Source organism: Neolamprologus multifasciatus, chromosome 15 (genome assembly GCF_963576455.1).
Source record: "Neolamprologus multifasciatus chromosome 15, fNeoMul1.2, whole genome shotgun sequence".
Lineage (NCBI taxonomy): Eukaryota > Metazoa > Chordata > Actinopteri > Cichliformes > Cichlidae > Neolamprologus > Neolamprologus multifasciatus.
Genome location: NC_140453.1, coordinates 23,079,552 through 23,092,139, shown reverse-complemented (window position 1 = coordinate 23,092,139; position 12,588 = coordinate 23,079,552). Strand labels below are relative to the sequence as shown.

General features: G+C 38.4%; 1 protein-coding gene across 2 annotated transcripts in view; it reads left to right on the top strand.

The window, feature by feature from the left end:
• The window catches only part of LOC146502111 (connector enhancer of kinase suppressor of ras 3-like), a 49,553-nt gene extending 39,249 nt beyond the window's left edge, over positions 1–10,304 (top strand). For both annotated transcript variants that reach the window (XM_085132692.1, XM_085132693.1), the window contains 4 exons: positions 993–1,123; positions 1,214–1,398; positions 4,299–4,385; positions 5,218–10,304. In XM_085132692.1, coding sequence (XP_084988818.1) covers positions 993–1,123; positions 1,214–1,398; positions 4,299–4,385; positions 5,218–5,522 — 708 coding nt within the window. In that variant the 3' untranslated portion in view covers positions 5,523–10,304. The remainder of the gene's footprint in view (positions 1–992; positions 1,124–1,213; positions 1,399–4,298; positions 4,386–5,217) is intronic.
• The last annotated feature ends 2,284 nt before the right edge of the window (positions 10,305–12,588 follow it).

Here is a 12,588-nt window from a genome sequence, read left to right as displayed (position 1 = left end):
GCAGGACGTCAGCTGTTTGCTTGTTTATGAAACAACTTTGTCTGTTTTCTTTTTTTCTTTGTTTCTTAATGAATTTAAACACTGAGTTAATAAATCTGCTGTTTAAATAAGGAAAAAAGTACTTTTGCTAGTTTTAGCTGTACATGAGTTTTAGGGTTAAACTTGAACATCTGAAACACTTTGTGTTTATGATGCTGTTTTTTGTTTGATCAAAGGGCTTTAGAAAAATGTCTTTCTCCTTATTTAAACACTCCTAGGCGTTTATAATGTTGGCAGTTATATTGAAGCATCTTACTGGGTCTTTACATATTTCGAAACTGATTCATCAGATTTGCTTCGAAAACATCAGGTATACTGCAGCAAACCTGAGGTTGACTGAATAAGATAAGATAAGATAAGATAAGACTTTATTGATCCCACAACGGGGAAATTTTTGCATCACCTCAGTTCAGGTACAGATATCAGAAGGAAATACAAAAATACAAATAGTACAATCAATGAAATGAATTTAACGATGAAATGAGCCCTTTTAAGGGAAGTGTGTGTATGTTTGTGTAAATGTGTGTAAAAGTGGTAATGAAACCACTCAGTTTTTGCTGGTTTTGGTCTTTCATTGGATTTTTCACAATTAGGAACATTCACAGTATCGCCAGACTGGATCTAAGTCTGGCTGCATCGAAACGTCCTTTAGACGTGTTTTTCAAAGTGCAGGTGAAACAGAAAACGAGCTGAATGAAGTTCCTGTGTTTGTGAGAACTTTAAAGTGAGGAAGGAAACAGAAAAGCCTCCTCTGCTCTTTCTCCTCTGAGCTGCAACGACTTTCGCTTTTGTTTGACGATAAACACAGTTCACAAAGTCATCGTCTGCTGTGTGCTGAGACACAGAAGCAACCAAAAACACAGATTAGAAGAAACAAACCAATCGTGTTAGTTACATGTGATTCTTTTGTTTCCTTTATTAAAGGGCTTAAATTTGTCTTTTTTCTTTAATAGACCTCTCAGGGAGCGCCAAGTCTTTATAAATCACGAGAGTCAGAAACCTCAGACGCTCCTGGAAAGAGAGGGAAGACGACCATCTTGGATTTGTATATCCCTCCTCCCCCAGAAGCGCCATATGTCCCGCTGTAAGTAGCTCACACAAGGGTGACAGAATCATCTTTTTTTTTTCTTCTTTTTTATGCCTGTAATGCTCACTTTCCTGCTCCTTGTGGCAGAGATGGGAACACAAACGTGTTTGCAGGTGTGAAAATGCGTCCCAAGTCTCCAAACTCGCATCTGGATGCAGACGTGCGACAGCGACGCTACACTGTAGCAGAGGAAAACCGGACGTCTGCCGTCCCTCCACCTGAATCCAGCCATCCTATCCCAGTTCGCCTCAGGCAGCGCTCCTCCTCACGCTGTAAGGACACAAAGGCTCATGTTGATCTTAACCTTACTCAAAAGCAGGGGTGGGCAACTCCAGGCCTCGAGGGCCGGTGTCCTGCAGGTTTTAGATCTCACCTTGGGTAAACACACCTGAATCAAATGATTAGTTAATTACCAGGCCTCCGGGGAACTACAAGACGTGTTGTAGAGGTAATTGAGCCATTTGAATAAGCTGTGTTGGATCAAGGACACATCTAAAACCTGCAGGACACCAGCCCTCAAGGCCTTGAGTTGCCCACCACTGCTCTAGAGCTTAGTCCAACAATGAAAACAAAGCTCAAACTATACTTTGAATAAGAAGGAAAAAGTTTAGTCTTGTCCCAGTGTTTTAATTTTTTTCTGACTCAAATAAATATCCAGACTAAGTTTATAGGCCGAGTGATTCCACGCCCAAGGGTCAAAATATGAAGCGACAGCCAGCAGCCAGTCATCACAGCACAAAGACAAATAAAAGCATCACAATGAGGGGAAAAATATGTGGGTTATGATGAGTTATACAACACTTACAGTACCACAGGAAGTGAAAGCACATAAAACCACAATCAACTGTTTTTTTTTTAGTTGTTGGTTTGTGTGTTTTTTGCTTGATGCATAGACTGTTCTCAAACATGCACAGCAGCCCTGAACTTTTGTCAGAGGCTCACTTTAACCTCACAATCCTTTAACCTCCTAAGACCCAAACTCTTTCATGCATTGCATTTTTAATTTCCTGATGAACGTAAAAATGGAGAATTCCCTAAAAAGTTTTTTTTTTTTACCTGATTTTTGTTTCTGAGAAAAATGAGATCCACATAAGAGGACAATCATTTTAAAATTCAATAGAACGGTGGCAGTATAAGAGACTAGACTAAAATGTAATGTCCACATATATGGACGCCATGTCCTAGGACAGGGGTCAGCAACCTTTAACACCCAAAGAGCCACTTGGACCCGGTTTCCACGCAAAAGAAAACACCGGGAGCCGCAAATACTTTTTGAAATCTAAAATGAAGATAACACTGTATATATTGGGTCTTTATGCTTTGTGTGAACAACTAAAGTAAGTAAAGTTTATTTATTAAGCGCTTTTCACAGACAGGCAGTCACAAAGCGCTGTACACAAATATTAAAATAAACAATACAATCAATAGACATTATACACAATGTAAAAGATCAAATGTAAATAATGTAAAGAATATAAAATACGTAGATCAACAAAAGGCTTGTTTGAACAGAAAGGTTTTTAACTGCTTTTTAAAAGTATCCACAGAACAACTAAAGTGTGTTGCTTATGAAATCCATGAAGTGCTACAGAGAAAATTACATTTTATTTATGTAATTAACACATTTTGAACTCTTAAAGAAATATAACAAAAGGAAAGACACCCAGCTGAACTAAAATGATCCATGTAGCAAACAAAAACTGTTGTGAGCCGACACCCTTATATCGTCTTTGGGCTTTTGGAGCCTTGACCTGACTTTTAAAAAGTAATTGGAAAAAAAGCTCTATGCTGCTAAAAAAAATTCTGCCTAAATATGTATTTTACCTGGTTAATGTGTGTGGCGGGGCGTGGTCTGCAGCGCCGCTGCAGGGGAGGCAGACACACCTGAGCGGGACCCGCAATCACGCCTTGCTGCCTTAAAGTCTGCGCTCTCTCTGCAGAGAGCTGAAAAGCTACAGCCGGCTGTATGCGTACAGCAACCGTGTGTGAAAAGCGATCAATAAAGAGATGCTGAAAAGCATGCTCATTCAAACATCGTCGGGTCTGCCATGATATGTTTACAATGGGACTTATGGTCCCGAACCTCTGTGCACAGTGTCTGCAGATCGGGGCTTTCATCTTTATGCAGGACTGTAAGCTGTTATCTGTGAGGCGTGAGCGGTGTTTGTTTTAACATAGTTCACGGTGGAGAATAGCTGCTGACATAATGTGGATCCGAAGATCCATAATCGGCCTACCTGGGGTTGAAAGTCTCGATAAATGCACGCCGTTTCGGCGGGTACACCGGCTTCCGCGAGTGTGACACTTATTTTGAGCGGTGAAAAAATAATAAAATATTTTTTTATTTTTATATTTCAAAATCACAATAATCTTCCAATTTAGAACTACAATTTAAAAAAAAGAACTAAACACAAATAAAATACACTTCAGCTAAATACTTCTAATTTATTTTCCCAAACCACCCTGAGCCGCAAAATGAAGACTAAAGAGCCGCATGCGGCTCCGGAGCCGCGGGTTGCCGACCCCTGTCCTAGGAGGTTAACCTGCCAGTTCTGTAGTTCAGTCCCTGTGATTTCATGTGAGAGAATAGCAGATCAGATGATGTCATGTGTCTGGCCCAATCTAGCCCCATCAAACCAAACAAAGCGTTTCTGCTAATCTTCAAAGAGCTTCTGTGGACTTGAAGGCTTGATTTCATGAACAGTAATTCCTCTCTGCTGAGTTTGGAGCAGTTTTGTTCTGGTTTTGGTTGGAAACACTGGGATTTAGTGCCACCTTTGTCTCTGGAGTCACCACAAAGCAACCTGAATGCACTGTATTATATTTTGAAGCTTTATTGGGTCATAGTAATCAAGGACACATTAAGCCAGGAGTGTTTTTTTGGGGATTTAACGATGAATCATTGATTTAGAAAACAGCAGATTTTTAATTTTAATGAGAATTTTTCCCAGCCTGATTCTCCCGAAAAGACCCCCCCCCCCCCCCCCAAAAAAAAAAAAACAAAAACAAAAACAAAACAAAAACATTTCTGTTAGACTGACTGCAGCTAGCTGTTTATGGGCCATATTGGTTTGTGCTCTAATATCTGGCTAAGTTTCAGCCTGAGTTGCAAGTAGAGGAGTAGTGTCTCTGAGATGGAGCTGATGTTTTGCTCTTTCTGGACTCTTCGCAGGTAAACCCAGACCCATCTCCATGCCTGTGGAGGCATTTTCAGGCGTGTCTGACCGGCTCTCCAGGCCCAGTACTCAGGGAAGGAAAGGTAAGTCCCACCTGTCCAGCTGGACCAGACGCAGTGAGCGCCAGTAATCTGACAGTTATCAGTAATAGCCATCTGTCCGACTCATTAAAAGGCAAGGACAGACTGTAGCAGGGATGGGCTGCGTGCTTTGAATTTTTACCTGGTTAATCATTAACCCCGAAAGCTGCCACTGCATCTGCACGACTCATTTCTTACTCGGCTCGGTCTGAGCGTTAGAGCACTTCACCTTGACGAGCACGGTGCGCGTTGGCAGTTTATCCAAGATAAGAGGCAGTTAATGAACGGTTAAATAAAGACACGTGAAGAGGTGGACTGTTTTCCACTGACGGCAAACACGAGGCCGACAAAAGAGCGAAGTTTACACACTGCTGCATGAACCTGTGAGGTTTAAAGTGGAGTCATCCTTAGAAGTTCAGCGTCGAATTTATTTCTAAAAATATTCTTTTTTTTTTTTTCTTTTTTTTTTGCTTTATTTGCATTAGTATTTTTCTTTTAAATGAACAATTGAAACAGGAACGTCAGTTATGTCCAGATTTATCTCAACTGTTTCTTTAAAAAGACTTGCTTTGACCTGCAACTTAACAAGTCAACTGTTACTTTTAGCTGTTTTGTACGATTCAACAGGGAGGATGGAAGGATAGAAGCTCGTTTAGGGAGGACTTGCTTATTATGTCTTTTCACTCACATGTAAATCCAGTATGTAGGACTACCTCATTTCTTCTTCGGTACAAGGTTGTCGTATTTAGGAACATGAAAGTCGTCATTTAAAGGTCTCACAGCTAAAATGAAACAAGCCAAATAATTAAATAATTAACCTGTTGTCTTCTAACAGGTAAGGACGTCCTGCACATGTATCGGAGTAATGAGGGCATTAGCACTATCACAGAGGAGGAGCCGTGTTTCCCTCTGCCGTACCGAGGTCACCCATCTGTACGTGGCGTCGACCATATCAGGGGCAGCCAGTGCTACATTAACGCCAACCTGCACAACACAGCCACCATACCTTACCAGGAAGTGGGGTCCAAAAAGGCTTCTGCCTCCACTTCTGCCGCTGTCTCTCCCACTAAGGGTGTAAACAAACAGTCCACGTCGCTGCTCGGCGGCTGGCTGGCTCGACTCAAACTGCTCAGCCACTGAGGAGGAAAAGCTCAGTTTGAATTTTATTAGATGAGACAATTATTCTCACCTGGTTTCTGGAAGAGTTTTTAATATTCTGCTTTTAAATATCCATTTAAGTTTCACGGTCCTGATAAAAGGCAATGCAGTACATCATTTTATAGTTCTGGATAAAAACAGCAGATTGTGGACTGTTGGAGTTAACCGAACATGTGAAGATGGTGAGGAATTCATCTCAAAATCTAGCACCACAGCAAGGAAAAAACTAATCTGGAAAATGCATAGTGCTTTCCACTTAATGAACCTGATACTGGAATCTACTGATCGCTCATTTTCTGTTTGATTTATCAGTCATGGAAAATTTGAAGATTTTAAAGTCGTCAAGGAACCTTTGACAACACCAAGCTGAATACAAGCCCCACCTGGGGGGAAAAAACACTGCAACTGTTACAGTTTTTTTATATATATTTTTTAATGATAAAGGAAAGTTACATCTCAGAGTTGGTTTTAAAATTGCTGCTATCATTTAGCAGAATTATCTGCAGATGTATGGATGCTTGAAGGATTGGTTTGCTGCAACATTCCAGCTTCCATGTTTTCCCTTTGGCCTGTAGTGCTGTAAATTCATCCAGATACCTATATATATATTTGCCTTCTGGTCTATGTTACAGACCTAAATGTCACCTGTGTTGTGGCCCAGTTACTCTAAAAAGACCTCTGCAAACCTCGTTACGGAACTGTTTTCCTACCACTGTTTACACCTGACAGCTAAACGAAGAGCGCAGCAAGCTAAATGCAGCTCAGCCAAGGTGATTCAATTAATGTTTGATTCTGTTGTTCACCTTCATCACAGGTAGATGGAGCTTGTTTATTGCAGAGTGAAGAAAGAGTTGTGGTACAGGGTGTAGTTTGGTAAAGAGACAATTTCTCAGAACTGCTTTTGGAATAACTATGTCAGGATTTCTGGAAATAGACTTCTCTGCTGTAGTTTTTGGCATTTTTAATAGCACAAAAAAAATCTCACTTGGACAACTCAAACCAAAGCAGTCTGTAGACGGATACAGAAGACTACATGCGAGAGGTCAAATATAGAGATTTGTGGTCAACTGTCCCTTTAAAGTTTTAGGTAGGTAAGGTTATAAACTTATCTTCCTCACCTACCCATATTGAATGTTTCACATGTACGGAGGAAAGGGTTTTCTAAAGATTATTTAAAAAATGCTTCATGACAGAAACTTCAAATATAAATAAATATTTTGAAGGCGTTCCTCAGGGAACCATCTCGGAGCTCTTCAAGTTTGTTTTTTTTACCCAGTTTCTAGGTCATGAATATTTGGTGCCTTTTTTACTAATGAAAAATTATGCAAAAGCTCCTAAGCTGCTAGGGTGACTCTTACTACAGAAACTGGGCAATATGGCTACAAACTAAAGTGTTTTTTTGTTTTCATTTTAATCTTCTTTTTCTTTGGATTTTTTTTTTATTGTAATACTTTGGGTGGCAACAGCTAACAATGAAAATAGCTCAAATGTTACTCTGAGTTGACCAACACAAGTGAGTTTCCATCTTCCAGTTAGTTTATGTCAAAGTTGAAGCTGTGATTCTAATGTGGAAGATTTTATTTTCTGTCACAGTGTACAATAATAACCTCTTCAAGCTTTTAGGAGAAGATAATTTAGCCGCTCATATCATATATCATATACTGATTTTAAATACAGCTTAACTCTTATATTTAAAGAGGACCTTTTATTAATTTACTTCCTATTTACTGTTTAAACAGTGGTTGCTCATAATTAAAAATGGCCAATTTGTGAGTTGATTTGGATGCTTTGACTTGTGGTTCTTCTACATATTCAACCCTCTGAATTTGAAAAAAGGCAGGCTTTAAAGGGGGAGGAGCTTAAAAGGCTTGTTTTAGGAGGATGAATGAATTCAGCAGTAAGGCCCAGGATCACATAAATAAGGATTCTTTTGAACTGCCAGTCATGGAAATGGACACAACTAGAGTCCAAGAATGAAATGATGATGGAAATAAATAGATCTGGTTTTTTGATTTGTTTAGTGTTGAATTAAAACATTTCTCAGAATTGCTTCTTTTTTTTAACATTGAAAATAATAAAGGTTTCACGTGTTGACCCTCCAAATTTAAGGCAAAACTTCTATTTTGATCTCATTAAAGAAATCTGAAATGACAGATTATAGCATGCTGAATCTGCTGAAGATGAAGCTGGTTTTTGTTTTCAGTAGACTGCTTGTTTTATTTTTTATTTTTTACATTTTCAAAACTTATCAGTGGATTATAAGAGTCTTAGCGTTTATGATTGCTGAAGTATTTTTCTAGTAAAAACACCATTTGTAGTTAAGGAGCCCTTAGTGCCTCTTTAGATATTTTGTATGCATAAAATGGTTTCTAAAAATGTTTTTATCTTTTTGTTCTTTTCTCAAAGAACTTAAGATTTGTATACATTTCTAACGTTATCAGGGACATGAAAGTGTTAAAAAGAAGAGAAAAAAATGCACATTTCTTTTTAACGGAGGGAACACAGCAAATAAAAACAGTGACATGATTAAGTGTTTTAGTACAAGGATTATGATTTCACAAAGCAGTTCTAAAGCTACTCTACCTGAAAATATGCTGCATCCTTTTGTAATAACTCAGAATGTAAACACTTTGTGATTTATTCTTTGTGCTAAAAACACAAAGTAAAGAGAAAAACTTGAACCCTGACACAGAGTAGACTTGCTAAATATATTATGGGGTGGAACAATTCTGAATCCGAAACTGAAATCGGGATAGAAACATCCCCAGTATTGCATTATGGTTCCAACTTGTCGTACTGTGGAAGCTGTCATGTTTAAACATTGAGGTAATAAATGAACTGGAAGCATAGCACATTTAGTGTGATTCATTTCATCTCATGATCCAGTCATGATCGAGTGATCAGGCCACTGTAGCTAATTGTGGTTCCAGTTAAATCTATTTTACACCCCTAAAATAGATTTAGAATTAACTTTGATACAGATTTAATGGATTTAAATACATTTAAAGTATCTAATATAAGATTTAATTATCTTTTTCATTTGGCAGATTTGTCTGCAGGAAGCTGCCAGAAATTTCAGGTATACTTAAAAAAAAAGAAGAAGAAAATGATCACTTTCTCATCTCAAGTATTTGTTTTTCTTTTTATTAATGGACTCAAGAAAATGTATATTCTCTTAAGAAATTCTTTGCAGGTTTAAGGTTTCTATAATGAAAAATTTCCTGAGGGCGTCCCTCAGGGAACCTTTCTGGATCCACTGATATTCAAGAACTGTGGACTTAAATGTTGTTTTTTTTGTTTTTGTTTTTTGTTAAGTCTTAACTTTTCTAAAGGGTTTTTCTAATTCACGTTACTTACTTTTATACAAACAAAACCTTATGCAAGCATTATAAAAGATTCTCAGCGTGTATAGAAAATTTTTAAATGTGTTTGTGAGAAAATCTATAATGTGTAATTTTTAAAGTGAACATAAATCTCTTTACTTTTAAAATAAAATAAAGTTTAAATGAACACACAATAGAAAACAAAGTTGCTTCATTGTGAATGCTTGTGGAGGGAGTTTGTGTTACAGCTTTACTTTTTTTGGTAAATGGCCTGCATTTGTATAGCGCTTTACTAGTCCCTAAGGAGCCCAAAGCGCTTTACACATCCAGTCATCCACACACACATTCAAACACTGGTGATTTACTTGGTGTGACATCATAAGGAACTTCTGCTAGCTAATGTTAGCAAACTTACCAAAGTATTAGTAGCCTTTAAAATGGCCTGTATTTATATAGCGCTTTACTAGTCCCTAAGGACCCCAAAGCGCTTTACACATCCAGTCATCCACGCACACATTCACACACTGGTGATGGTAAGCTACATTGTAGCCACAGCCACCCTGGGGCGCACTTACAGAGGCGAGGCTGCCGGACACTGGCGCCACCGGGCCCTCTGACCACCACCAGTAGGCAACGGGTGAAGTATCTCGCCCAATGACACAACGACCGAGACTGTCCAAGCTGGGGCTCGAACCGGCAACCTTCCGATTACAAGGCAAACTCCCAACTCTTGAGCCACGATTAAAGAGGACCCGCTTCTCTCTTCCTTTTCTTCAAAGTCTCCTGTTCCAATTTTGGATCTTTATATTATGTATATTGAGAGGTGATAACACGAACATGGTCATGTTAGGCTCAGAACCACACCCGCCACCATAAACTGAAACTCAGTGAATTAAATATAAACTCCAAATCGAGAACCCAGAAAATCCAGAAAAAATCTGATATATAAAGATTACAAAGATTACAAAACTCAACCAACACCATAACGTCAGAATCCAAACTTGACTAGAAATGAACCAAAACTATAAAAAAGAAGAGTCCAAATATCAATACAAAGTAAAAGCTCAGGCACAAAACCCAGAGTCCATGACATAAGTAAAAAATGTAGGGCGTAGTTGAGTGAAGTAAATGAGTTTTGTAGAGAAAAATAGAAGTTTGACACCATCCTTTATTTTTGCAGAAAAATTAATAGGATTTTTTTTTCATGCTTAGTTCTATAAATATATAAATAAGTTGTAGAGCATGTGAGGTGCCAACTGTAATGCTGTGTTTGAAGTGGGGTGTTGCAGAATTGATCTAAATGTATAGTAGCCATAAAGGCGGAGGAGTTAAAATGCCTTGTTTCAGAGGGAGGATGAGGAGGTGCAGGAAGGTCCAGTGGTGAAAAATGAAAACCTGGAAGTGGAAATGGGCGGAACTGATCCCTTTCAAATCAGCTGAAGTGAATAAGGGGTATACGTTTATTTATTTTCCTCTAATGACCACTTTTGGCAACAGCTGTTCAGCGAAGTTGAAGTGTTGAAGTTCACTTGTTTCTTGTTGATCTAAAGTGAAGGTGGTTTGTAAAGTTGTCCTTTTGTCAAACTTCATGCATCATAATCTGATTTTTGCTGTGTCTGATTATGTAAGCACAAACGGTCCCTCTTCAGAGCTCTGTGTTTTGTTGCCTCTGTAATGCTTTGGAAAAATAAAGTGCAATTTATTTTGAAACTTTGCATTCAATATTTTTATTTTTTGGAAGTTATAGCAAAGCTTATAATTTATATATTTTTATGTTAAATTAGCAGCTGGATTATAATGATAAGTATTAAGCTATAACAACATAAAAAAATGAATTTGAGTACACTGAAAAAAAGGGATTGGCCAGCTCTTGGATTTACGTAAGCATCTTGCGTGTATTTAACACAATTGCCTCATGCTTTAAAGTTAGGTGTAACTATATAGTGTAGAAACTACATGATATGCAGAGAGGGTAGATTAAATTGTTCATATCATGTTCAAGTGAAGTAAGTCAATAATATAGCAATGTTAAATCCCGCGACACTGCACGGGATTTCAGTCTCGCACTCTTTAGATCGTGGTTTCAGGAAGGCATCCATCTCAGTCAAGTCGAGCAGCCACCTCTACTTTTTTTGGTATACCAAAAAAAGTAAATTGGGTGGTTGTTACATTAAAAAAGTCTACCTTGTAATTTGAACACAATAATTTCATGTTTCTATGAACGTAATTAAATCATGTAGGATTTGCATGGAATTCAAAAACTTAATTTGTTCTTGTTGAGATGACATGATACAATCTAGTAAGAGTGGTTAGTTGCTGAACTCATGAAATTCACAAGATTGCACAAGATTTCAAACTGCAGGAAAATCAGTGGAGTTATAAGAGGCAGAGAACTACACACACACCACGTGCATGCTATTGCTATTTATTGTGGATTAACCTGTCAAGGACGAAAACAAAAAAATTCTGCATCAAACACACGAAATCATAGCTTTCCTGTGTTTCCTAGATTGTTGGCATGGTGGTTAGTGCTGTTGCTTCACAGTAAGAAGGTCCTGGGTTCAAATCCACATTCTGGCTAGTTTGCAGTGGTTTCTCTCTGGGTATTCTGGTTTCCTCCCACAGTTAAAAGTCATGCAGCTATTAGAGCTAGGTTAATTGATGATTCTAAATTATCCGTGAATGTGAATGCTTGTTTCTTTCTATGTGATAGACTGGTGAGCTGTCCAGGGTGTACCCTGCCTCGTAACCTATCACTTCAGGGTTATTTCCCAGCTCTCCTGCAACCCGGAGTATGGTAGTCATTGTAAATCCATTCAATTTTTATGGTAACCAGGATCTAGACTTTGTTGAACATTATGTAATATGAAGACAACATGTAGTATTTAAGTGACCAAGTAGTATTGGGGTAAAGGTTATTGAATAGTGTTGAAATAAAATGACAAAATTGTGAAGGATTAAAATATTCCAAGAGCTCAACTTACTTCATCTGAACATGTTTCAATCGCGTTTTAGAAACACAAAATGCACAGGTTTATTGAATATGAAAAAGTTGTGTTGATTTAACTCAGTTGTTTAAGTTTCTGCCAAAGCAAAACATTTGTGTGCAACAAATGTCCACTATTGAATCAAGTAAATCCAACATGGCCTTTTTTTCAGTGTACAGAGGTTCAGTAGGGTCCTTGGTTCTCAAAAATGTGAGGAGCACTGATATTCTATTAGTACCTGACAGTCATATGAGATAAAACATTTGAATATATATTTTAGGAGAAGCATTTTAATTTGGTGACTACAGATAATTTAAATACTAACAAATGACAAAACCATTTAACCCATGCTGTTTATGCCCTGTCCTAGATTCTGTGTAATATTGATGATATAGAAGTTTCATAAACTCCCAAAACCTCATGTATCAGTTATGATACCCCTGCTGTTACAGGGTTAACCTGCATTTCTGCAAGCGTTCCTGAGCCCATGCACCAATTTCCATGACAGATTTGTATTTTTTTTTAATGCAGTGATGCCTGAGGGCATGAAGGTCACTGGCATCCAATAGTTACTTTCATCCTTGTTCTTTGCCAGTAGCGGTCCTAGCCTGTTTGGCGCCCTGGACGAACACCCCCTCTGGCGCCCCCCCCCCCCCCCCCCCTCCTCACACACGAAGAAAGAGACAGAGTATGCATTGTATGTAAACGTTGTATGCAAACGGATACTAAACAGACATC